Source organism: Gossypium raimondii, chromosome 3 (assembly GCF_025698545.1).
Source record: "Gossypium raimondii isolate GPD5lz chromosome 3, ASM2569854v1, whole genome shotgun sequence".
Lineage (NCBI taxonomy): Eukaryota > Viridiplantae > Streptophyta > Magnoliopsida > Malvales > Malvaceae > Gossypium > Gossypium raimondii.
The window spans coordinates 28023304-28050435 of NC_068567.1; the positions used below are offsets into that span (position 1 = coordinate 28023304).

Genomic DNA, 27132 nt, shown 5'->3' on the forward strand with positions numbered 1-27132 from the left:
TATTTTGCCGAAACTTGAGAAAGAAAAGAGAACTTTGGAGCTTTGTGTTTTCGGCACTTTGAAGATTAAAATTAGGTATGTTCTTTGTTTGATTTTCGATAATTTTTACGTTTTTGAGATCGTTGCTTTGTATATTACCTAGCCCATGTTTTAATTTTTAGAATTAATGATGATTTTGAGAAGTGCCATTGTTGATAATGTGATGAAATTGTTGTTTGATGATGAAAAATAAATCTTTGATGTTTGATTATCATGTTTAATTAAGTATTTTTTGATAAAAATTTAAATTAGGGATTTGATTGTGAAATTTGAAAATTTAGAGGCTTGAATGTGAAATAAAAGAAATATATGGATTGCTATGGACCATATGAAGATTCGGCTAAGGCATAGTGTTGATGAATTTTGTGTATTTTGTGTTTTGTGAAATAGGGACTAAATTGAGAAAATATGAAATGTTAGAGGATAAAATGAAAAATGCCCAAATTACGTATTTTTGAATGAATTTGAGTGAATATGTTATTAAACAAGTCAACTTTGTATTAAATTAGATCAAGAAAAGAAGAAATCAAATTTGGATCGAGGGAAATCAAAAGTTATCGAATAGTCATCTCGGTCAGTTCATCTTTGTCCAAGGTAAGTTCGTAAGTAAATTATTGAAGTTAAATTTACTGTATTTATTATATGTATAGCTGAATCTAAATGTGTATATGTACATTATAATGTCGAATTGTATTTGACAAATGATGATTAATTACGAGTTTAAATTGACTGATTTACGACATCTGAAAGTCATACGAACTATAGGAATGCTGAAACGCGACATCATGTATGACCACGTCTGGGACGTCGGCCTCGATTTGAGAATTACATGTAAGACCATGTCTGAGACATTGGCGTCACATATGATTACGTGTAAGACCTTGTCTGGGACAGTGGCAACGTTGTTTGATTACATGTAAGACCACGTCTAAAACGTTGGCATTGTACGAGCTTTTTGAGCCAATCGAGTATCTTTTCTTTGAATCCGCAAGGTATAACGGGAAATTATATGGTAAAATCGAATGTGAGTCTGAACTAAACAATTCAGGTATGCTTAAGTTATACGAAATTGGAAGTTAAGGTAAGTAGTATGTATAACATGAAAAGATGAATTAAATGTATAATTATGATTATATATGTATGTGTACATGATTAGTAGAATTCGGCCTACTTGTGTAATTTTTATGAGTTCTTTGAAAATTATATGCTTACAACTTACTAAGCTATTTAAGCTTACTGTGTGTCTGTTCATTCATTTCTTTTATAAATTTTGGAAGCTAGTTACAAGCTCGGGGATCTTCAAGGAAGTCCGTCACACTATCAATCATTATCTCAGTATTTTGAAAGCTCGAAATTTTGAACATTTGGCATGTATAGGCTAGCATTTGTTTTTGGTTGATTTTGAAAGTTATTTTTAAGCCATGCGAAAATGGCTAGAGATGATGCTTATATTTATGTATTCGGTTATGATATATGTGTGTGGTGTGTTTAGTATTTGAGTTTGATGTGAAGTAATGATATATATATATATATACAAATGATGAGTTTAATCTAATTTGTGGTTCGGCAATGGTCATTTAGTTATGTAGTTAAATTGTTTAGTTACATGTTAATAATGAAATTGGTTGAAATCGTTAGGTGTGAATTATACTATGGATATTTGACAATTTGATATGGTTATTTGAGTCAATTAAAATGGTATGTTGCATTAATGGAATGGCTTAAAATGGTGAATAATGTGTATAAGTATAATCACTAAAGAATTAGACTCATATTATTGTATATGTAATATTGTTTATGTTGTATTGAAGTTTTCTTGGATGGTTAAATATATGGATAATTGATTGGTTATATGGATCATTTTATAAAATAGTTTGGCATGAGTTAATATGATGAGTATGTATGGAAGGTGATTTGACTAAATAGGTTAGTTGTTAAATGGAAATCAGGGATAGTGTTTCAGGTTATTTTGTTAGCCAAATTGATAAGAACAAGTTGGTCTCGTTTGATAAATTGGTTTTAAGCATAACATTAGTGATAGACATAATTTGGTTAGGCTTTCGTACTTATTAATTAAGATGTTTTGGTTTGATCTCTTGAGTATATTATGAACATGTTGTTTGGGTTATATGATTAGTTAATAAGTGAATTAAATAGAGGTTTATATTTGGTTTTTGATAGGTTAACTAATGATTTATGCTCATGAAGTCATTGGTTGAGAAATGTTCAACTTTGCTATGATTAGGAAATGGCATAATTTGCACTATCATGTGGTTAACTTTGATAGCCGAATAAGTAAGGAATGAATTTGCTAAGTGTGTATAATCTTAATATGGTTAATAAAGTATACTTGGTCACGCTTTTGTATCACCAATGTCGTGTAAATGAGTAAAAAAATTAGTGAATTATGATACGTTTTGTTACGTGTTAGAGGTGTTACATAAACGATGATGGAAAACTTTCTAGTATAGTTGACATATCATAGAATATAGATCTCTTTTAAATATGTGATTTATGCAAGTTGCTTATGTGCTCATGAGTAATGTATTGTTGTGTTTTGTGCATTACAGGGTTCGGTTGGCTAAGACGTGCTTTACACGTGCCAAAGTATCGTTAAACGTAATTATCATATCATAATGAGGTATTAGATGGATGTTCGTGTATTTGATAGATTTTCCACATTTGATTAATGTTAAGTTAATCTTATACTTAACTAAAAGTTACAAATAATTTGTTGCTAAATTTATTATATTATATTGTATTAATAGTATGCTTATAATTGAGTTATTGCATATGGTATGTTTAGAAGTTTGTTGAGCACCACTATGTTTGAGAAAAATTAATCGTTCAATTTTGTTCTTCCATGCACAAATTACTTGTAACTCTGGAGTTTGATCATTGTTCGTGCAACATCATCTTAAAAGCCTCCACATTTTGCATTTCGTAAAGATTATTTTTACTTCAATCTAATTAATGGTATGTACCTAGGAATTTCTTTTTGGTTTTGACACTTTAATTTGTTTTATGTTTGTTTTGCTTGATGAATGTGTTGGTATACCTTATTTAGACATTTTGGTTTATTCGGCACTGTGATTCTGAATTTTTCTAAAGGATTTTGAATTGGTATAGTTGGTTTGTTTTGCATACAATGTACTGAAGTAGCTAAAATTCCATTTTTTATTGGTGTCGGTAACAGTGGTTTTGGGGTCATAAATCAGACGAGTAAGTCCGTAAATATTATTATTTAATATTTATGAGTCAAATATAGTATTGTATTAAATTTTGATTTGATAACTTTTGTTATTTGAATGAATAGTTAAGTTCAAGTGGTTTTGGAAAATGAGGTATCAGGACCTCCTTTCTATATACAGAGCCCGTAAATATTTTTATTAAATATTTACGGAGTGATTATATAGTTGTATTAAAGTTTGGTGCAGAAATTTTAACGTTTGAATAGTTAATTAAAGAAAAAAGACTAAATTGTAAAAATCTTAAAACTTAATCGCTATTAGTTTACTTGAGTCAAATAGCTATGGAACCATGGTTTGAGGGATTTAAATGGTATTTAGTCCATAATTAAGCATAGTGGACGGTTTGTGTTGTCTTTATTATGATAATTTTATATTTAAATAATAATAAAACATAAAACATGAAAAAAAGTGTCGTCATCTTCTCTCATTTTATTTTTCTCTTAATCGAATGCATCATTCAAGAAGGGAAGCCATTTTTGTTTGAGGGAAGCTTTTGGCCTTTGCATGTCCAAGGTCCGTTTTTAGTAATTTTTATATTTTTGAGATAGTTGCAATTTAATCTAGCTAACCCATGGACTAATTTGTAAAACTATTAAATGTTTTCATTTATGTCATTGATGAATTTATGATGCTTTTGAAGTTTGAAGGTAGATTCATAAGCTTAATAGTTAAAAAGGATTATTTTCTAAAGTGGCTTTGGTTAATTTTAAAGTTTAAGGACTAATTTGTTAAAATAATAAAGTTGCATGAGGTTCTTGTGAAAAGGTGATAAATATGGGTTGTATAGGGATTATAGGAAATTTGACTAGCATGAATTGGGATTAAATGTGGTTAATTTGAAATTTTTGGGTTTATGGACTAAATTGCATAAAGGGTAAAATGTTGGGTAATTTTGTAAATTTATAATGAAAGAGATTATAAGCTTAAGTTTAATTATTTGAGTTGTTTGAATTGATTAATTGAGTGAAAATTATTATTTCGATCAAAAAACGAATCAATCGGACTCAAATCGTGAAAAAGCTAAGTTAACGGACTAGTCGTCGGCATTGTATTCGTAACCATTTTTATCTAGGTAAGTTCGTACGTTGAATTAACTTATTAATTGCTACTTTTGGAGGTATGTTAATTATTATTCATGTTAGGCATAGTTAAATTTGTTGATAAATAGCAATTAGTTACTTGGATTAAATTATGGAATTAGTTAATTGATGAGTATGTTTGAAAAAAGAGAAATACATGAATGTATGCTTGAAATGGTGTAATGTGAATAAAGATATAAGATTTGAACATGATATGTGGCTCGTATGAACCTCGTGAATGCCAAGGATACAAATGACATGTAATTAAGGATATTATAGTTCAGGTGCAGGTCTTGGATGTTTTATTGATGGCTGAGGTCATACATTTATTGCGGATTCTCCATAGCTCATATAAGCAACATCGTGTAGGTTACATCCCAACCCACAACTCGTGTGAGCAGGCCCATTTCACAGCTTGTGTGAGCAAATACAGTTACAGTTACAAACACACTTTGTGTGAGCATTGTTCCCGCGTATCCGACGTTATTTCATTTGGTTCATCGAGTGTTAAATGTATAAAATGAAACGGAATATATGAAACGATTATATAGAATTAGACATTGAATAGAGAAATTTATATGAATTATTGAAACGAAATGTGATATACAGAATCATTATGTGTTAAATGTGTGAATGAAAGGTTTAGATGAAATGGTTATACGAAACGTTTATATGGACATAGATATATGAAACAGTTATATGAAGTATTTATATGAAATATTTATTGGAATATAGATATGTGAAAAGAGACATTTGAAATGAATACTTGAAATAAAGATATTAAATGTTAAATGAATATGTGATGGTTGGTTAATGTACGAAATGTGTTTTTGGGTATATGTTTGCTAACATGATAAAGTTACATGTTTTATATATGAACTCATTAACCTTGTGGGACTTGTGATGTGTATAGGTAATTATAAAGTTTAAGTTTATTATGAACAAACTAAGCTTTACGCAAGCTTACCTTGTTTTGGTTTTCTTCTTTGTAGATAGTCAGATTTGAGTTGTCAATTGGATTGCTTTTGGAGATTACACTATTCATTCAACGATTCAGTATAAATTGTGATTATTTTGATTTAGGTTATAAATGACATGTACTAGGAGTTTTAAAGTTTACTTGTTCATAAATTTGTTGTTTTATGTTTAGGTTATGAAATGTTGTGAAAGTGTTTCTTATTTGGTACTTTTGGCATAGCTTTGTTCATGTATGCATAAATGAGTTGAACCATGCCTTGAGAAATTGGTTTGAAATGTGGTAAGATGCTGTTGTATAGATAATAGTTACATGTTTATGATTGATGAATGTGAAATGGTTTAAACTTTGAATTGTGGTGCCAATGAGGGCACATTGGTTAGACACTTAAGTTGAACGATACATGATATATATATTGACCTGTTCCGGTATGTTTTAGTGTGTTTTGAATAGGTGAATATGAATGGAGATGGAATGGCTTGAAACGTAAGAAATGGTAGTTGAAATAGCTTGATTTTGAAGTCATTTTTGCTGCACACGGGCTGTCACACGGCCGTGTGCCACAGACGGTCACCCCACACGGCCATGTGGTCTATTAAATTTTAAGTGCAGGATTTTTCACACAGTTCAAGAATGTTACACAGCCTGGCAACACAGTCGTGTGACCCTATTTTCAAATTGTACATGGTTTGAGGACACAGGCGTGTAGAGTGGCACCACATGGCCTCAGCCATGTCACACAGTCGTGTTTTCCATATTTTTTTGTTTTGTTTCAGATTAGTCCTTACTTGTTTCTAAATTGATTTTTAGGTTCCGTAGGCCCGATTTAAGTTCTGTTTTCACATATATACTATGAATAATGATTGGCTATTGATTTATGATGATTAAATTAAACTCTTAATTGTTTTGATTTATTATTGGACTTGTTAATCGTCGTAGCATCCAGTAACCTTAATCCGGTGACGGAGACGGGTTAGGGATGTTACATCCAATGTGTTGGTATTGCGTTGGATGCATATTTAGTACATTTAGTTACATTTTGATGTATGTTTGGATGTTATATTTCAACCTAAAAATTGGAAATATGGGCTTGAGTATTATACCTCTTGATTTGAGTATTGGAACTCAAACTCTTGTTCCAATACCTTCGCAAACAATAGCCATAAATTTGTAACTAGTGAGGTAAGTATTAGTACATGGCTTGAATAAGGATACTCCAAGCTAAAAATTGGTACATCTATTAGGAGTATTAGTATTCCAAAATATCGAAGTTTACAGTTTCAAAAAATTGAGCCCAATCTAAAGTTATACTAATCTAAGTCAGGATATATTATAATTGTTAGTTAGATTTGTGCTTTATAATGATTAATTCTAATTTATTTGAATAATAATTATTTGTGGTTGTAACTTTAAAAATAAAAAAATCATACCAAATTCCCTAACCTTTGTTTAAAATTACATTTTAACACTCAACTTTTAAAAGTTATGTAATAGTCACTAACATTATCGAGTTGTTATATTTTGGCCACTCGTCTATTAACTTTCATTAACGGAATTAAATCCCATCAAAATGAAAATTATTATTTTTGTGAATGGATTATTTAATAATTATTTTATGAATTTTAAATAATTTTTATTTTTGGGAAATTTTTAATATTTTTGAATTTGTATTAATTTTTATAGATTTTAATTATTTTGTAATTTAAATATTTTTATTTATTTTAAGAACAATTTTAAAAGTATCAAAATGATATTTTAGTTATAATTCAAAGGACAAATTAATTATTAACCCTTTGAATTACCGTGTCACGTTATCCTCTTAAAAAGTCAATGCACAAGTGGCCAAAATGTAACAACTTAATAACGTTAATGATTATTATATAACTTTTAAAAGTTAAATGATCAAAATATAAATTTAAACAAAATTTAGGGGTTATTGGAATAATTTACCCTACTCTCTCTACTTTGGATAATGGAAAAGAGTAATTAAATTACAAAGTAAAAAAAGGTGGTTATTGATCTTAACAATTTGGTTAACAAATTTTTCACACTCGCTCTTGGTCATCCTCCATAAGCAAAGCTTAAACCCGGTCCATCAAACCTTTGAGACTGGTTTTATAATTTTAAGAAAATGAATTTTTTTTATATTTATAATTTTTAAAGTATAATTGACTATTAAAATAAAATAAAAAATTTTAAAATAAAAAACTAAGAATTTGAATATGTTTTCTTAATAAATATAAAATCTGGTCCAATTTAGGTTTGAGTCCGGCTTAAACCCAATTGTCTTCTTTCTCTAAGCTTCAGCTATAACCAACTAAGCAATGTTATTCCATTTGTAGCCCAATAGTTAAAGCCTGCCCGATAAACATTTATAATTTACAAGGGAAATTTTCTAGGGTTTTGTCATGGGCCTATATATTAATTGAATATAGAAGAAATTAGGGTTTGCTGCTATCTTCTTGTTTGTAAGCTCTCCACAAAGCTTCTACCGAAAATGGTAAAACCGGATTTTCTCTCTTCAATCATCTCCTTAGATCTCTGAATCTGTTCTTTTCTGATGCTCTATCTGTCATAGTTGTATTTTCTGATGATAATTTATGCTTCAGATGCTTGTTCTTGGTTTGTGTTGTTCTGTTTTTTTGGCTTCCTTGTTGCAGATTTCAATTTTTCTTTTGAATTTTTGTTTAGGAAGGTAACTGAGGGGCTTTTTTTTTTTTTTGGCTTTACGTGTTCTAGAGATTTCAGAACTGTGATAACTATCACTTTCAGTTGATAGTTTTCTCAATTTGCATTGTTCAATTATTTTTGGATGAATTATTTTGCAAATTTGTTCATGTACAAAGTATAATGCCTCTATTTAGCACAGGTGTTTTTTTAAGCGCTTTGCTGGAACTTTGCAAGTTAATATGAAAGTGTTTTTCTTTGTATTAAAAGATCAAGTTGTTTTGAGGTTCTACAAGTTCTAGGATAATGAATTTGTAAGAAACTTCAATCATTGTATCAGTTGTTCGTGTTTTTAACATGAATCGCTTGTCTGCTGTTGAATGATTTATTGGTTCCATCTTGGTGTTTTCTCCTTACCATTTGATCCATCTTAGGATTTCTGGTTGTATAGACTCTTGAATAATGATTTCCATGCTCGGGTCTGACTCCTCATTGGTATGATAGGTTGTACCATTTAAATGCTTTTAGACATTCTTATAAGGTTCATGTATCCTTATCAAAATTTTGAATACCTTTTAGCTGATTATGTGAATCCAAGATATAGATACATACCAGTGGCTGGAACCAATATCACAAGGAAGTATGTAATGCGATCAATCAATTTATGTCCATTTATTTCTTAATTGCAATGTCATCAAAGGACTTGTATAGATAATGAGAAAAAAAGTCAGTAGTAATTGGAATGGTCAGTGGAAATGAGATGGTTGAACCTAGCATAAAAGTTAAAGTACTCGCATATGTTGTTACTCAATCCTGTATCTAATGCTCATATGCAAGCACAGGTTTATTTTATAGGTTTCTGTATTAAATGAATGTTTTTTCTTTTGTGCAGCCGAAGCAAATTCATGAGATCAAGGACTTCCTTCTCACTGCCAGAAGGAAAGATGCACGCTCTGTAAAAATCAAGAAGAGCAGAGACGTTGTCAAGTTCAAAGTTCGCTGCTCAAAGTACTTGTATACACTTTGTGTGTCCGATGCTGAGAAGGCTGATAAGTTGAAGCAGTCTCTTCCTCCAGGTAAAAAACCATACATGTTTGCAGAGCCTTTTTCTTTTTTGGATCGAACTAGCAGAATGAACAAATAAAATGTTAAAATGCTAGATAAGTAGCAGAAACAAACCATTGTTCTTGACCGCATTTCTCTTTTGGCTTGGGTTTGCAGGTTTGAGTGTCCAGGACCTGTGAAAATAGGGCCGCTTCGAGTTTATCATCCAATTACTAGGTGATGAAAGCTAGATTTTGACTTTGCTTTTATCATATTTCATGCCTTCCAAACTCAAAATTTACTGTAATGGATTTGTATTCTGGTTTTTTTTATGGATATGAGTAAGGTCGAGTTACTTTTTAATGGTTAATGAATGTGTTTTGCTTTTGGTTGTCCTATGCTCTATGTTTTTTCATCTTCTGGAAAACTGAAGATCTCTCACTTCTGCAAGTTTATGTTGTTTAGACTTGTGTCTATCCAGATATGAGTATGGATATTTTCTAAATACGAAAAAATTGAACATATTCATATCAGATGCATAGTCGATTGATGAGCCAAGGAAGAAAATATTTAAGTATATTTGGTTTGGATCAAGTGTAGGTTTTATTTAAATTTTCTGTTTTGGTTGGGATGTTTTTGTTCTGGTTATTCTCTGTTAAATTGTTTGAGGGTTTTTTTTTTAATTTTGTGTTATAACACATTTAGTCCTCAAAATTGGTATATTCAATCAATTTGATCTTAATTCTAAATATTTCAACAAATTTAACCTTCCATATTTATAAATTTTAACAATTTCATCCTTAAACGCATATCAGAATTAAAACTAGTAAAACAGTTGATGATGAGGGTCGTCTTGTATTTCGAGACTCTAAACTAGTTGAGGACTAAATTTCCTGTGGTCTTCTTCCAGTTATGTTTTCAAAACGTCATCAGTAACAATGAACCATTAGTTTTCACATGCAAAAGTATAATTTCAATTTTTTTTGAAGATGTGTTTCAAGATCAAAACCGTGGGTTAAATTTGTTGAAATATTTATAATTGAAATTAGATTGATATAATGTAAGTGTTGAAGATTAAATGTGTTAAAAATATTTATATATGTCAAATATGAACTAAATTAAAATATAATGAAAGTGTTGAGGATTAAATCTAATAATTATTTGTTTTATGTAAGAAATTTTCTATCATTAAATATATACTAATGTATACTATTTTAATAAATATGATAAAGATGTCATGCTGATTAAAAAAGTTATATTCATGACAAGTACAAAGACAAAATGTGCTATGAAAAGTACGATAAATTACTTTAATTTTACACTAATGTAAAATGCATTTGGTTAAAATATGAGTTAATTTCTGTACTTTGTAAAATTAAGTTTTAGCCTATGTAAAGTTAAAATTAAGTCTTACTTTTTTTATCTAAAAACTTAGTCGAATCATTTACCTTGTTAGTATTTTGTCTCAAAATTTATCAATTTGGTATATTGACTAGGCCGTATTCATATCATGTGACATATGATTGATAGAAAATAAATAAATTGATAAAATTTTATGGAAATTATCAACAGTGATGATTGAAATAAAATTTTTAAATTAAAAAAATTAAATTTTAAACTTTTAAATAACTAAATTTCAAAATTAATACAACTACATTTTACCCGTTGCATTAAGGACGATGTCATGCGGCAGCACAAATAAAAACATGCGCAGCAACAGAACCCTTCCAAATTAAAAAAAAAAAAATAGCAAACTTACTGCAAGATTAAATGCTTATTCTTTCGCATAAACTTAACCCCATGCTTGGATTCAAGTCGGAAAAGAAAGGAAATGATGTATTTCCTTTGATTATATTTAAAATGAGTAAAGAGAACAAGAAGAAATTAATCACAACTTTCCATTAGTTGTGGACAGGAAAAAAATGTACATATTACAATTTTTCAATTATATACTTGTTCATATAAAATTGAACTTCTTTTTTTATGTATAATATGAGTAATTTTGAAATTAATTATTTTAAATGACGTTGAAAATTAAAGATAAACATTTATTTATAAAAATTATTTTTATAACTATTTCATAAAATTAAAAGATAAATTTGAATAAATATTTTATTTTCCTATAATTACATGTCTTTAGTCATTTTCTTTATTTAATTTTTATAAAAATTCAAAAATAACATAAAACACATTTTCCTTGAAAATAAAGGAAAAAATTTTAAAATTTATAAAACATTTAATAATATTATAAACATTAATTATACAGTACAAATTTAATTAAAAATCAAAATATTCACATCATTAACACTGAAACTTAAAATGTTTTAAAATATTATCCAAAGGCGAATATTCATCTAACCTAAGTTAAAGTAATTATAAAACATTAAAATATTAAAACTTTTATCATAAGGTAGACAAAAAGTAAACAACACTTGTGCAGCTAGGAGAAGCTTTGTAGGCCCGTTCGAACGATGGACTGGGTATTTTAATGACACGATTGATGAATGAAGCCCTTTCGGCAAAACAAGCATGAGAATCATAATAGAAAATGTTTTGAAATCTAAATACTACAAGGATCGGGAGCTAGAAAACATGGAAAAGAAACCAGCAAATTCATGGATTTGGGAGGAATTTCTGCAAGATGGGGAAACATGTGCAGATCTGAGAAGGTACTAAATGTGATGTGGGCGAAGAGATTGATAAGCCATGTCCCTTGTGTAAAAGAGATATATAGGGTCTTTTTTCAATGCGAGCCATTTAGTTTGGGAATCCTCTTTCTACCAATCTAGACTTGGTGAAGGATAGGATACTCCATTGGATTTATTTGACTATACCATGAAATACTGAACAAGTAAAGAATTATAAGAGAAAATTGGTTGAATCATTATCTTGCTTACAATGCTTATTAAGGTTTGTATTTATACATATGATATTAAAGGTTGCTAAGCTGCTAACTAGCTAACTTCTGTAACTATCTGCTAACTTCTTTAACCTTTCTTTAACAAACTAACTAATCGACTGCTACTACTCTAACATTCTCCCGGTTTGTCTTGTGTTGACCTTTTGGTTGACTATCGCTCAAAGGGAGGACTCGTAAGGCATCTCGAAAGGAAGTGTAGAATTAACTTCGATAATGGCAATATAGAACAATTGCAAAGCAATAAAAAAATAATAGAACACACAGATTTTATGTGGAAAACCCTTTCGGGAAAAACCACAGGCAGAGGAGAAGAAAATTCATTAATGTCGAATTCGAATAATACAAGAGGAGTTTCAATTGCATCTATTTGAATGATGAAAAACCTTTCTAATCAGTGTCAAATAGATGAAGTGTAGTAAGGCTGTAAAACCTTATTCTATTCAATGTCAAATAAAAGAAGTACAGTTTTATATGGATTTACTTTTATTTTATTTTACCACTGTATTTTATTTTAACAAGAATTTGGGTCACACAACTCTAACAGGAAGAAAACTGCTTTGGAGTGATAAGTTTGGTGAGAACGTCTACAATTTGACTTGTTGAGGGCACAAAATTAACATGTAGGATACCATCATGAACTTTCTCTCGAACAAAGTGATGATCAATCTCCACGTGCTTAACCTTAGCATGATGAGTTGGATTGGCTGCAATTGACATTGTGGAGGTGTTGTCACACCATACTACTAGAGTATGTTATAGATAGACACCAACTTTAGTCAACAGCTGCTTCACCCATAGTAGTTCAGCAACACAATTTGAGAGACTGCGATACTCAGCTTCTGAGGAGGATATGGAAACAACAACTTGCTTCTTGGAACACCATGCAATTGGATTGGAGCCAAGGTAAATGCAGTAACCTGTGGTGGATCGTTTGTCTTCAATAGTGGATACCCAGTCAGCATTAGAATAATAGACTAATTCAAAACAACCTTTGGTGAAGTATAAGCCATGATCTAAAGTTCCATTAAGATATCTCAACACACGCTTCACTACCTGCCAGTGAGTATCCTTTGGAGCATTCATGTATTGACTCAGTTTATTGACACAAAAGGCTATGTCTGGTTGTGTAATGCATGTATACTATAAAGTTCCAATAATGCTATGATACAAATGACCATCAGGAAATGGACTACCACTTGTTACAGTCAACTTGGGTGTACCTACCATAGATGTTGGAGTCGGTGAGGCTTAATCCATTCCTACCTTATGAAGTAACTCCAGAATATACTTCTTCTGAGAGAGATATAGCCCATGTGACACATGATGAACTTCAATGTCAAGGAAGAAATGAAGATCTCCCATGTCTTTGAGAGAAAACCTGTTATGTAGCTGATGAACAATCTTATCAATCTCCTTGGAGGAGCTTCTTGTGATAATAATATCATCCACATAGGCCATTAGAAATAAGGAAGACTCAACACTTGTTCAAATAAGTAGTGAAGGATTAACTTTAGGAGCATGAAAACTAAGTTGTCCAACTAGATACTCCCTCAATGTATGAAACCAGGCCCAATATGTCTATCTGAGATCATATAGTGCTTTGTTTAACTTGCGCACAATCTGCTTGCCATTTACATATATAGTTTCAAACCCTGGTGGTTGATTTATATAGATTTCTTCAGTCAAAGTGCCATTAAGGAAGGCATTATTGACATCTGCTTGTTTTAGTGTCTATCCATTCATAATAGCAACAGAAAGAACAACCCTAACAGTTTTAGCACGAACTATTAGACTAATACATATCACAAAAGTTTGATCCAACATGTTGAGAAAAACCTTTAGCAACTAGCCTTGCTTGTATCTATCTACAGTCCCATCAAGTTTCTTTTTTATCTTGAAAAGCCATTTGTAGCCAATGAACCTCCTGAAAGGGGGGAGAGAATAGAGAGTCCATGTATTATTCTTGATGAGGGCTCCCAGCTCATTTTGGACAACTTCCTGCCAATAAGGATACATCATTGCCTCATGAACATCAACACGTGTAACAACCCAATTTTGACCCTAATCGGACATAGTGATTTTGGGACCACGAATCTGAGTCAAAAAAATATTTTAATATTATTTTTAGTGTCTATTGCATGTTAAGTTATTTGTGTGAAAATTTCGTGTGAAAATTTGATCGTTTGAAGGCTCAATTCGATAAAAAAGGCTTTATCGCGTAAAATAAAATTTAGAGGTTAAATTTTAAAAGCACCTATTTGTTGTTGTCTTTTTAAGTGGGAGTTCTAAAGATGAAATTAGACCAAGAAATAGTTAGTGGGTGGCATATGACAACATTGTCCTTAATATATATGTTATATATATTTATTATAATAAGGTTAATTTAGTAAATTAGTAAATTATATCATATAATTAAAATAAGTAAAGAAAACATGAAAACATTCTTCATCTTGGCCGAATATTAAGCTTGGAGAACTCATCTATGGCTTCCTAGGGTTTTGGCATTTCTATTGTAGATTAAGGTATGTTTTGGTTTCAATTTTTGATAATTTTTATGTTTTTGAGATCGTTGTTTTGTTTACTACAAGACCCATGCTTGAATTTTTGTAATTGTTGATTATTTTGTGTTTTTCCATTGATGATAATTTGTGATTTGTGATATTAGTTGATGAAATATGAAAGATAGATGTTAGATTAACATGTTTTGTCTTTGAATTTTTGGTGAAATTGAGTAAATAGGGCTAAATTGTGAAAATAAATTTTTTAGGGACTAAAATGTGAAATAAAAGAAATGTGTGGACTTGTATGAAGTCTATGAACATTCGGACCTAGCATAGTGTGGGCAAATTTTGTGTATTTTGTGTTTTATGTAATAGGGACTAAATTGCAAAAAGTGTAAATGTCAGGGGCAAAATGGTAATTTGCCCAATTAGGTGTTTTTGGACTAAATTGAATGTGATAATATTTAAACTAGATCATTTTGAATATATTTAGATCAAGAACCAAAGAAATCAGAGTTAGATTGGGGAAAAGCTAAAGTCGTCGAATAATCGTCTGATTTCGATTTTTCATCATCCGAGGTAAGTCAATTAGCAAGTAAATGTTTTCTAAACTAAATCTATATACATTTATTTATCATGAATATGATTAGCTAGAACTTAAAATGTGTAAATGAATGAAACCTTGTAATTTTCCTATATGATAGCCGAATATAGGAATTTAATTTAGCTGGGTTGATATTAATGATTTAAGTTATATGTATCTTAGCTAAAAGTGCTTTTAAGTTTCAATGATTTGAAATTAATGGTGGAATAAATATACATAGACACCTAAATCAAATGTAAGGTTATATTTCTTTGGGTTGAATTTAAGGTGATGAGTTATAAATGTTTAATTTAGAAGTATAATATAAGTTCTTGAGTTAAAATTTATTTTATGAATTACATATGTTTAAAGGTATGAGGTTCGAATACAAATATGTATGTATATAATCAAGTTATTGAGTTGGGAATTAATGTATGAATTTTATAATTATAGGAGATTAGAACATATATGTATGCATTTAATCAAGTTATTGAGTTGGAAATTAAAGTATGTTTCTTATATTCATATTGAGTTCGAATATAGAGATTATAAAATCCTTGAAATTTGAATTAAATGTTTTGAGTTATATTTAAGTGGTTTGGATGTATGTTTACTATGAAAATCGAATATAATTCCATGTTATGAATATACGGATATTGAGTAAGACTTATGTAATTATAAAGATCTTTAAGAAAGATCATCTTTGTTTCTGAATCTCTCAGGCTTTGTGCCTAGCAGGCTTAACGCCGGTGAAATATTTCGGACTATACGTCTAGCAGGCTTAACGCCGGTGAAAAATTTCGGACTATATGTCTAGCAGGCTTAATGTCGGTGTTCTGAATCATGCTTCAAGCCTAGAAGGCTATGTGCCGATGAATTTGTTCAAAATATGTGTTTAGAAGGTTCTTGTCGATGAAATATTAGATGCAGTTGGACAAGTGATTGAATTTTATCAGCAAGTATGTATTAGTTAAATAAATGAATGCAAATAAGGTAAGTTGTCTATTTGAAATGAAATATCATAAGTGTTTGTAATATTATAAATTGGCTTAGTTGATAACTAAGCTACCATAATGAAGGCTTATATGTATTTTTATATGAATGAATTAAGGTATGTTTAGATTAGTAGAAAGGTATATGGAATTAAATGTGTATCCAAGAGACATATATTATCTTTAAAAATAAGTTAATTACTCTTTTATTTTTATTAGTTAAATTTTATCTATGCTTGTAACAGCCCGATTTCGACTCTAATTGGACATAGTGGTTTCGGGACCACAAGTCCGAGTCAAAAAAAATATTTTAATATTATTTTGTGTGTTTATTATGTATGAATTTAATTGTGTGAAATTTTCGTGTTTTAATTTTATCGTTTGAGTGTCCGATTAAATAAAAGGATTAAATCGCGTAAAATAAAAATTTAATGGTTAAATATGAAAGTGTCTATTTGTTGTTGTCTTTTTAAGTGAGAGGTCCGAAGGTGTAATTAGACCAAAATATAGTCATGGGTGACATATGACAACATTGTCCTTTATATATATGTTTTATATATTTATTATATAAGGTTAATTTAGTAATTTATTAAATTATGTCATATAATTAAAATAAGTAAAGAAAGCATAAAAAAAAACAACAAAACATTCTTACCTTGGCCGAATGTTAAGCTTGGGAGAATTCATCAATGGCTTTTAGGGTTTGGCAATTCCATTGAAAATTAAGGTGTGTTTTGGTTTCGGTTTTTGATAATTTTTATGTTTTTGAGATCGTTGCTTTGTATACTACAAGACCCATGCTTGAATTTTTGAAATTGTTGATTATTTTGTGTTTTTCCATTGATGATAACTTGTGATATGTGATGTTAGTTGATGAAATATGAAATATAGGTGTTAGATTAAAATGTTTTGTCTTTGAATTTTTAGTGAAATTGAGTAAATAGGGCTAAATTGTGAAATTAAATTTTTGGGGGACTAAAATGTGAAATAAATGAAATGTGTGGACTTGTATGAGAACCATGAATATTCGGCCCTTGTGTGGTATAGGCAAATTGTGTGTAATTTGTGTTTTATGCAATAGGGAGTAAATTGCAAAAAGTGTAAATATTAGGGGCAAAATAGTAATTTTCCAAATTATGTGTTTTTGGAATAAATTGAATGTGTTAATAAATAAATTATCTCATTTTGAATATATTTAGATCGAGAACCAAAGAAATCGGAGTTAGATCGGGGAAAAACCAAAATAGTCGAATAATCGTCCGACTTCAATTTTTCATCGTCCGAGGTAAGTCTACTAGCTTATAAATAGAACTAAATTAGTATATAAATATGTGTACGAATCTATATTGAATTATTATTGATTTATAATCAAGTATACTTTGGTTGAATAGATTTGAAATATGGATAGAAATTGTGTATAAGCTATGTTGGCTAAATGGATATATGCCTATATAAGTTTTGGAATTTAATATAGTTACTGAATGGTATATAGATAAATATATATATATATATATATACATTGTTTGAATATTCAAATATATATCTATATGTTTATGTTTTTATTTGAAAATATTTGATGATATGAGAAATGTAAATGTAAACATAAGATTGAACATATACATGTACATTCATGTATAACTTTTGGGATGGATTAAAAGTGTGTATATTGCATATGCATAGGTAAATTTCGAATAAGTGTTTAAATGTGAGTTGAAACATATATGTATACATTCGAATAGGTATTAAACATATCTCAAGATATGAATGTTAAGTTTACATATATATATATGGGTAGTATTGAATACGCATAAATATATATGTATAGTTAGTTTCGAATAGGTGAATATATATATATATATATATATATGTAAAATTCTTGTATTGAAATTAGTTAAGTAGTAAGGTTTATGAATATATGTAAAGCATACAATTTATAGAAATTTGAATTGAATTGAAGATAGGATTTTATAAATTCTCTTAGGTTTGAATATGATCTTTTACAATTATGTGTTTTATTTAATGAATTACTTGAGGAGTATTTTGTATATGTGAAATTGAAATTTTCGTGTTTAAAACCTAGGTGCTTAAGGTCGGTGAAATAATTGGACTTTAAGTCTAGCAGTGCTAAGTCTTAGTGATCCTGAATCAAAGTTATAAACCTAGCGGGCTAAGTGCCGTGATCTGAATCAAAGTTATAAACCTCAGGTGCTAAGTCTTAGGTGATAGGAATCAGGATATAAGCCTAGCGTGCTAAGTGCCTTATGAATATGTTAAATTAAGTGATTATATGCATTTGATATATATATATATATATATATATATATATATATATATAAATGATTATGGGATATATATATAATGAATAATTATATGAGCATTTGTCTATATGTGTTTGAAGGATCATATATATGCATTCGATGAAATGCAAATGATAAGTATATTAGAAATCAAGATATGCAATTAATGATTATGTCGTAATTTGATTATAAGCATATAATGTTTATACATATGTTCGTTTATATGTATTTTAGATATGTTATAAACTTATTAAGCTATAAAAGCTTACTTCGATTGTTTTTATCCATTTGTTTTATAGATAAAAACCAAGCTGCAGACTCGGGGATCGTTAGCGAAGATCATCACTCTATCTACTATCTCGGTATTAAAACGTTTAAATTTTAACTTATGGCATGTATAGGCTAGATAATATTTTGGGATTCATACTTTAATATGATGTATATATATAATTAATAGCCATACTAAATTAGTTTATTTTTCTTATGGTTTAACTGAACTGAAATGTTATGTTTTGTTATAAAAATATAAATTAAAATTATTAAAGTAGAATTTCTAATTATACTTACTTCATATTTGACTAATTTAACATAGATGTAAAATTTTTGAATTCTACTGAATGTTTGTGTTAAGTTGCGTTTTGTCCGATAACACCTCGTAACCCTAATTTATTTACGTATACGGGTTAGGGGTGTTACAATGCTATTGACTTACTAAGCTTTTAAATGCTTACTGTATGTGTTTGTGTCTGTTTAATTTGTTTTATAGATTTTGAGGTGGTTACGAGCTCGGGATCGTCAGTAAAGTTTATCACACTATAGGATAATTAAGGTATTTTAAGCTGAAATTTTTCTTTGAGATTATGGCATGTATAGACTAGTTTGAAATTGTTTCTTTTGAGAGTAAATATGTATTAAAGCCATGCGTATGTGGCTTAATTAGTTTGTTATAATCGGTTTTGGTTTGAATGATAATTTATGCACATTTTGGTTTGGTTTGGCATTATAAGAAATATGTAAGGTAAATAAATAATGTGTGTATGGTTTATTCGAACTAGGTTTGAGCTTAATAATTATATATCATGTTAATAGGTGGAAGTGTGCATTGTTTTAGAGTTGAATTTGGTTTTGAATGCTAATGAAGAATTAAATTTGTGAATTAGAATTCTATATGAAAGTATATATGTTTAAATTGAGGTATGAAATGCATTTTATAAGGTGATGAAATGAAAACTTTTATAAATAATATATGTATAATTAATTACTTATGAGTATATGCGTTTTAGTATTTATATATATATTTATGTATATAAGATATGCTAAATCGATATAGACATATATACTTGGAGTTCACAAGTATGAAGATATAGGTTTAATATATGTCGATTATACATATAAAAATATTTACATTCGATCATACCTTGATAAATTGATTTTGGTTGTTTTAACCTTGTTTAAATTTGAATAAGTTCATTAATTTAGCATTTATAAATGTAAATGCAAATTTGATATAATGTGATTTATATTTATACTTATAATATTAAATGAGTTTAGAACATTTTGTACATTTATGTAGTGATGACTATGGTTTATATACATATGCATGATCATAATGTTATTTGTAAGTTTAAAATTTAATAGATGTAATTGTGTTATTTTGAATTCAACAAGTATAGAATTTGACTTATTGTTTATATGCAAGATATTTAAAATAAGTGATGAATATGTATTTCTTTAAGTCACTTTGTGAATTATGATTTTGTATTTATTTGTATTCAATTGTGCTATGTTTTGGTAATGCCTCGTAACCCTAATCCGGTGACGGATACAGGTTAGGGGTGTTACAACACGTGTAGTGTTAGATAATTGAGTTACCTTGGAATGATAGATTTTGGGTTTGAATGTGCCTACCTTGTTATGAGTGATCATAGAATGAGTATTGACTAAATTGTGTGAGGACTGACTGAACTCAGAATGATCAATTGGACTAGGTTGACTTGACTCAGAAGGAACAGTAGGTTCAATAAGGTTGGAATCAAGTAATGGTGCGCTAGACATTGAACTAGGTGATTCACTCGAGAGGGGTTGTCGATGAACTGGATTTGGAGACTGTTGGTGAGTTGAATTTGGTTGTGATTGATGTGGAAAAATGATCAACTTTGAGCAGGTTGTATGACATGGTGGGTTGCTATTGGATGATTTTGGACAGTTTGAGTTAGATCGAAATGGAAACTCGTTTTCATGAAATGTAACATGTCTTGATATATATAAATTCTTTTTAAAGAATCTCTACACTTATAGCTTTTATGTTGAGAGGAATACCCTAAAAAGGTACAAAGGGTGGACCTGAATTGTAACTTGTTTGTGTTGTATGGTCTGAGATTAGGGAAACATAAACAACCAAAGACTCTGAGAAACAAGTAGTTTGGTTTTTCTTTGAATAGTTTTTCATAGGGAGAGGCATTACTTAAAGGTTGAGAAGGTAATCAATTTATCAAGAACACTACACTACTAAATGCTTCATGCCAGTAGTACAAGAGCATTAATACATGGGCAAGCATGGAGAGGCCTGTTTCCACAATATGTTTGTGCTTTCTCTAAACCAAACCATTCTGCTCAAACGTATAAGGATATGTAGTTTTGTGAACAATCCCTTTTTGAGTAAAAAACCACTTCAAAGTTTGAAACTCTCCTCCCTCATCAATTTGAAGAGCCTTAAGTCTATGACCAAAATGTTAGAGTATGCCCAAAGATCAATCATGAGATGGTTGTAATAACATACTTGATTTATCATGTTTATTAATATAAGGCGTTACCATTATTATTTCAGTTTCTTTTTCTCGTATATAAATAAACTGTTTTATAATAATGTCCGAGAATAATATGATTATTCTTAAAAGTTCCTTAGTCAAGTATTATTGTTGGATAGGACAACGATAATGCATTAAGACTAACATGTAGTTGATTGATGATAAAGAGTTGTCATTGATATGGAATGTCAGAATCATTACATGAATATGTGTGTTAGAGTACAACATATTGGGTGACCGCTATGAGTATGTTTCTTGGATTATTATGTAATTGTCACGACATTACTCATAATGATTAATATTTATATGATCCTCAGACTTGAGATCATCATAATCCCAACATCGTGAGTTGTATATTTTGATACAGTCAAACGTACACCATAACTGGTTGTTCTATAAAGACTGATGTTGGATATACCACAATCTATGTAGAGGGATATGGTTGGTCGATATAGGATAAGTCTCTCCTACATAATAGGAGTAATATCTTAGGCCACTTGATTAAGTGAGACTAGAAATGCATGGCCATGCTCAAATAAGTTGATATTAGATGTCATACTTATTTGTATATCGTAGTCTGCTTAAGATATCAAGGAACATGGAATGGACAATGCAAGTGTGACTATTCCATGACTTGTGTCCAATCCAGAGATAAAGGACTTAAGGATTATTGCATAAAAGGTTAATCATAAAAAAAAAGGTTATGTCGAATCATGATCTCTTGTGACTTAGGTAGCAATGATGCATTGCTAGATGCCACTCATTGATTGTAGCATTAGAATCATTCTAGTGTTATCGCTAACGTTACAAGAACCTCTGTGGTCACACCTATAGTTGAAATGAACGGAATAAACCATAGTTGGTATTGTTTTTGGGTCGTTTGAATTAAATTAATTATAGAATTAATTTAATTGGTAATCAAATTTCCAACACATTATGTACAAGGTTGTTGTATGTATAATGAGGACATGAATTTGGTTAGCATAAGAATTCAAATAAATATATGGTTTACTAGAACTTATATTTAATTAATGTAATTATAATTTTCGGTATAAAAATATTATTATCTTTATTTAATTCCTAAAAACCCTAAAACAAAAGGATATATATATAATCCCGTTTTTCTTTGTTTGAGCCTAGCAGCCGTCAAAGAAAAATAACTCTCAAAACTGCTTTTGGGGATTCCTTCCGTTCAGTAGTCAATGGGTGGATTACGTAGAGGCCGGGATCACGATAGATTGCGGCTTGGTTCGACAGCAGATCAGACTACTCGTTGTTGAGGTGTTGCTGTCTACTCTGAATAAACATTAGGTAATTTCCCAACCTTGATCACCTCGATTCGTTCCTCACACATAGATCCATGGTTAGGAACTAAGGAAACATAGTTACCACATTTGACTTTTTGTTTAAGAAGTATACCCAAGTATATCGGGTATAGGCATCTCTGAATGCTATATAGTAAGCAAAGTCATTCGAGTGAATTGGGGTAGGTCTTCAAACACAACGCCCACCATTTGAAAGGGAGAAGTATATTCAAAGACAATAACATAAAATGATTACTTATGCTATTTTCCTAGGTGACAAGACACACAATCCACAGTTTTATTATCACAAAATGGCACATTACAATGATGCAAAGCTTTCTTCAGTGTAGCCAAATAGGGATGACGTAGTCTAGAGTGTCATACATTCAAAGGTACATTTCTATCAACAATAAAATACTGAGCTGATTTATCAGTCATCAAAGTCTTGAAGGCATTAATTAGGTTCAACTTGTAAAGTCCATTGTGAATCGACCCTTGCAACAACACCTCCCTCATTCTTAAGTCACGAACTTGAGACCTGTTAGGAAAGAACTTAAATAGAACCTAATTTTCCTTGGCAAATTTGGACACAGACTTCATGTTTAGTGATGTTAGGTACAAATAAGAGAGACCGCATATATAGTGGACGAGAGTAAGTGAGCAAGGATGATTGAACAGTGCGAATAATAGGTAGGGCAACACCATTACCCACATATACCATACCTGAGCCACTATATGGAGTGCTTTCAGTCATTGAAGTAGTAAAGTGTGTAAGATGATGGGTAGCACCAGAATTTAGATACCCCATGCATTATCTCCCATAGTGTCAGGAGTTGTTACAAAAGCTTGAGAGTTGGAAGGTGTTGCAAGGACATTCATAGTTTGTGTTAGAGAATGAAATGGATTTGTCCAAGTTTGAGATGTTGGAGAAAAGAATACCCAACTGCCTCGAGAGTTCATTATAAGAGTGGAAAACAGGCATAGGTGAACTAAACTGATGCATCGAAGGGGAAATTGAAGCCCTATTGCTAAACATACACATGTTGGCTTGTGGAGGAGGTCGATATGCTGTACTTTTATAATTGGTATAAAATCAATGATAATAACGATCCACAATATGACCAATTTTCCCACATAGTTGACATTGAATACGCAAGTTAGACGAGTGTCCACGTCCACGACCTCGTCTAGAGGCTGAGGTGGGATGATATGTTGGTTGATGGACACAATCAGTAAAGTCAATGGAACGATTTGTAACCATATTGGTTGAACTGGACACATTAACCATTGTAGCTTGTAACTTTGCTTCAGCATCAAGAAGCATGGTTGTAATTTCTTGAACACTATACCAGACCTAGCTTGATATGATGTCTGTTACAATGACCTCAAACTCAGAAGAAAGCCCATTTAGAATCACAGTGACATGTTCATGTTCACTGATTACTTCACCACAGCTTGTAAGGTTATCACCATAGTTCTTTATTTTCATCAAGAATCCTTCATTGATAAGTCTCCCTTTCGTTGAGAATGCAGAGCACGTCTGTAAACTATTAACCTAGACATAGTTTTGTTGCCATAGATGGTAGCAAGTGTATTCCAGATTTGAGAACTCGAATCTCTCCCTATGAGGTAAGGAAGAACACTTTAACTGATGGAAGATAGAAGCTAGGAAGCAAGTACACTGTCTTTATGAAAAACACCATCATCATATCGAGCAAAGTCTGAGTTTTTATGAAGAACACCATCATCATTAGGAACAAGTGTGAGAGGAAGGACCATGCAACCATCAAGAAACTGTTGCTACTTGTGAGTCTTGATGGCAAGAAGTACTTGTTGTCTCCATAGTAGGTAATTAGAATAATCAAGAAGTATATTAATATTCTTGGTTGAAAAAAAAAAGACTATCAAAGACACTATCGGTGAAGATAGAAGCCATTGCTGGGGTAGCAGTGGAAGTCGCAGTTGAGCTGGTAAACACCAGGAGCAGTTCTTCACAGGATCAATCCATGAGGATAAAGACTTCTGATATCATGTTTAACTATACAATGAAATACTAAACAAGTACAAAATTATGAAGATAAGATTGGTTGACTCATTATCTTACTTACAAAGCTCATTAAGGTTTGTATTTTTACAGATGATATTAAAGGTTACTAAGCTGCTAACTAACTAACTTCTGTAACTATCTACTAACTTCTTTTACCTTTCTTTAATAGACTAACTACTCAACAACTACTACTACTCTAATATGCTTCAATTTAATAATATAGATAGCAGTGAAACATGAGAGTTATGAGCCTTTAGGGAATAGGGAAAGCTTGAAATGTGAGTTATGCCTCAAGACGTTACAACAAATAAATAATTTCTACTCTTATATCATGTCTGCAAATTTCTCGTCTACTAACAAGTATTAAGATAAATCCTTCAACGACAAGTAACTTGGTGATAGATGATGGAACTTGGTTTTTAAGATAGTAAAGGGAAATGTGGAGGAGTTACTATGATTGAAGAATTGTTTCAACTCTCTTAAAAGTTGAAACCAAGATGACACTCATCCACCTAACAATTGGGAATAAAGTGATGTAACTTATTAATAAAAAGAAACCATGGATCAATCTCCTCATAGTTAGATGAAAGGTTTTTTTTTTCAAAAATAACTCAAATAAGTTTATTATTTATGAAAATGACACACTTGCAAAATCATGTATGAAATTGACCTGTTTTGAACAGTGAAACTAGGTGCTGCCATTGTCATTAGAGGCATCACCCTTCATAATGGGTCAATCATTGGTTGGTTTTAAAAAAATAATAATATTTTTGGGTGCCGTTGTTGTCATTGGCGGCACCAAATTGAAGTGTGATTAAATAAAACGTTTAAAAACCTGATGAAACAATTACCATTTTAGATTTGATGAAAAAAGATGAGTGGCGCCATTATTGCTGCTGACAACCAATTAAATGCTTTTAAACTTTTGGTTTATTTGAATGTTTGGTCTGTCCTCTTATGAAATTAAATTTAAATACCTTTTAAAAATATAAGAATAAAAAATAAACCCTTGAAATTATTCTTTTATTTTTTTAAAAACAATAAACATAAAAAATTATATAAAATTCTTATTTAAATTACCCAAATATATTCATTGAGAATTTTCCTCAAGTAAAAAATTCTTATTTAAAACTTTAGAAAATTTATTGAGGGATATATTTGGGTAATTTAAATAAGAACTTTGTCGAAACCATTTTTATTTAAAAAAAATAAAAAATACTTGTCGATGAAAATTGGAGTCGCCACTAATCTTTTATTAAGGTGTGATTGGATCACCTAAAAACGACATTGGTCTACGAGTTTTAGAAAAACGGGTTCAAAAGTCAATTACGTACGAGGAAGGATTAGCACCCTCGTAACGCCCAAAAATTGATACCAAATTGATTAATTAATGTCTTAACGTCGAGAGTTAAAAATACGATCCTTAATTAAATTAAATTATTTATTAAGACTCCCTCATTTTGAAACAGAAAACATCACACCCAATACGTTAGGGCACGATATTTTATTTCTTCAAGATGAGTTTGTCCAAAAGATTTGTGTGATAAAATTTAAAAGAATATTCATTTGTTTAAAATTTATAAGGAAATCGTAGCCCAATACATTAGGGCACAATTTCTCAAAATTCTAAGCATTGAATATTTCCTTTATTATTTTTTTAGAAAAATTTTTATCTCGAGAAATCAACGCGTCACATCCAATACGTTAGGACACCACATGTTGAATTCCCGATGACAAGCTTTATTTTGTTTGATTAAAGAGCAAATCTCGATCGTTAGATTTTACGAAGAAAATTGGAACCCAATATGTTAAGGCTCAATTTTCTTGAAAATCCTAAAGATGATGTAATGTTATATTGTATGTATAAATGTCGCGATAGCAAATACAACAATAATAAACACAGCAATGGCATAGAAATAATATAAACAAATAAATGAACGAAACTAATATTCCTAAGAAAAATAATTAATGACATGCAAAGTATCAAATAAACGAGCAAGATAAAAATAATATAAATGAAAACACAAATTAATAAACAAATGAAATAAATAAATAAAAAATACGAATAAAAAGTACATAATATATACATTGAACTTATGAAGAATAAAAGACATGCACATGGATTTACATATAAAATCTAGAATTATAAAATTTATATAGAAAAATATATAATGTATTTAAGAAAATAAAGAAAAATACATAATTATACGTATATATATAAAATAATAAGAAATATGTTTTTAAAAATAAGTAAGTATTTAATCATTTTAAAAACATGAATATATACGTATATATATAAATATAAAAAATATTCATTAAAAATATAAATATAGAAAAATATTAGTTAGAAAAATATAAATATATATACATATAGATTTTTTAAAAAATTAAAATTATATATATAATAATTACATTATCAATTAATTAAAAAAATAAAGAAGATTAAAAAAGGACTAAATTGAACTGAAGATAAAAAATCTGGGGTAAATTCGCAAATAATTGAAGATCAGAGGATCATATTGAACACGCAAAGAATGCAGAGAGGTTGGAAAGAAAATTGTCCCTTCACCTCTAAAACGGCGTCGTTGCAAGTTTGACCAAATTGAAATTGAAAACAAATTAAAG

General features: G+C 30.0%; 2 protein-coding genes across 3 annotated transcripts in view; one reads left to right on the forward strand and one right to left on the reverse strand.

The window, feature by feature from the left end:
• Positions 1-7682: 7682 nt before the first annotated feature.
• Positions 7683-9452, forward strand: LOC105793996 (60S ribosomal protein L38). Its single transcript, XM_012622944.2, has 3 exons — positions 7683-7845; positions 8905-9088; positions 9234-9452. The coding sequence occupies exons 1-3, from the start codon at positions 7843-7845 to the stop codon at positions 9254-9256; spliced, it is 210 nt and encodes a 69-aa protein (XP_012478398.1). The 5' UTR covers positions 7683-7842; the 3' UTR covers positions 9257-9452.
• Positions 9453-12342: 2890 nt separating this feature from the next.
• The window catches only part of LOC128039771 (uncharacterized), a 32753-nt gene continuing 17963 nt past the window's right edge, over positions 12343-27132 (reverse strand). Inside the window, exon 2 of one of the 2 annotated variants that reach the window (XR_008194356.1) lies at positions 12343-14070. The gene's annotated coding sequence lies outside the window, so the exon portion shown is untranslated. The remainder of the gene's footprint in view (positions 14071-27132) is intronic. The other variant, XR_008194353.1, reaches the window with a different exon arrangement.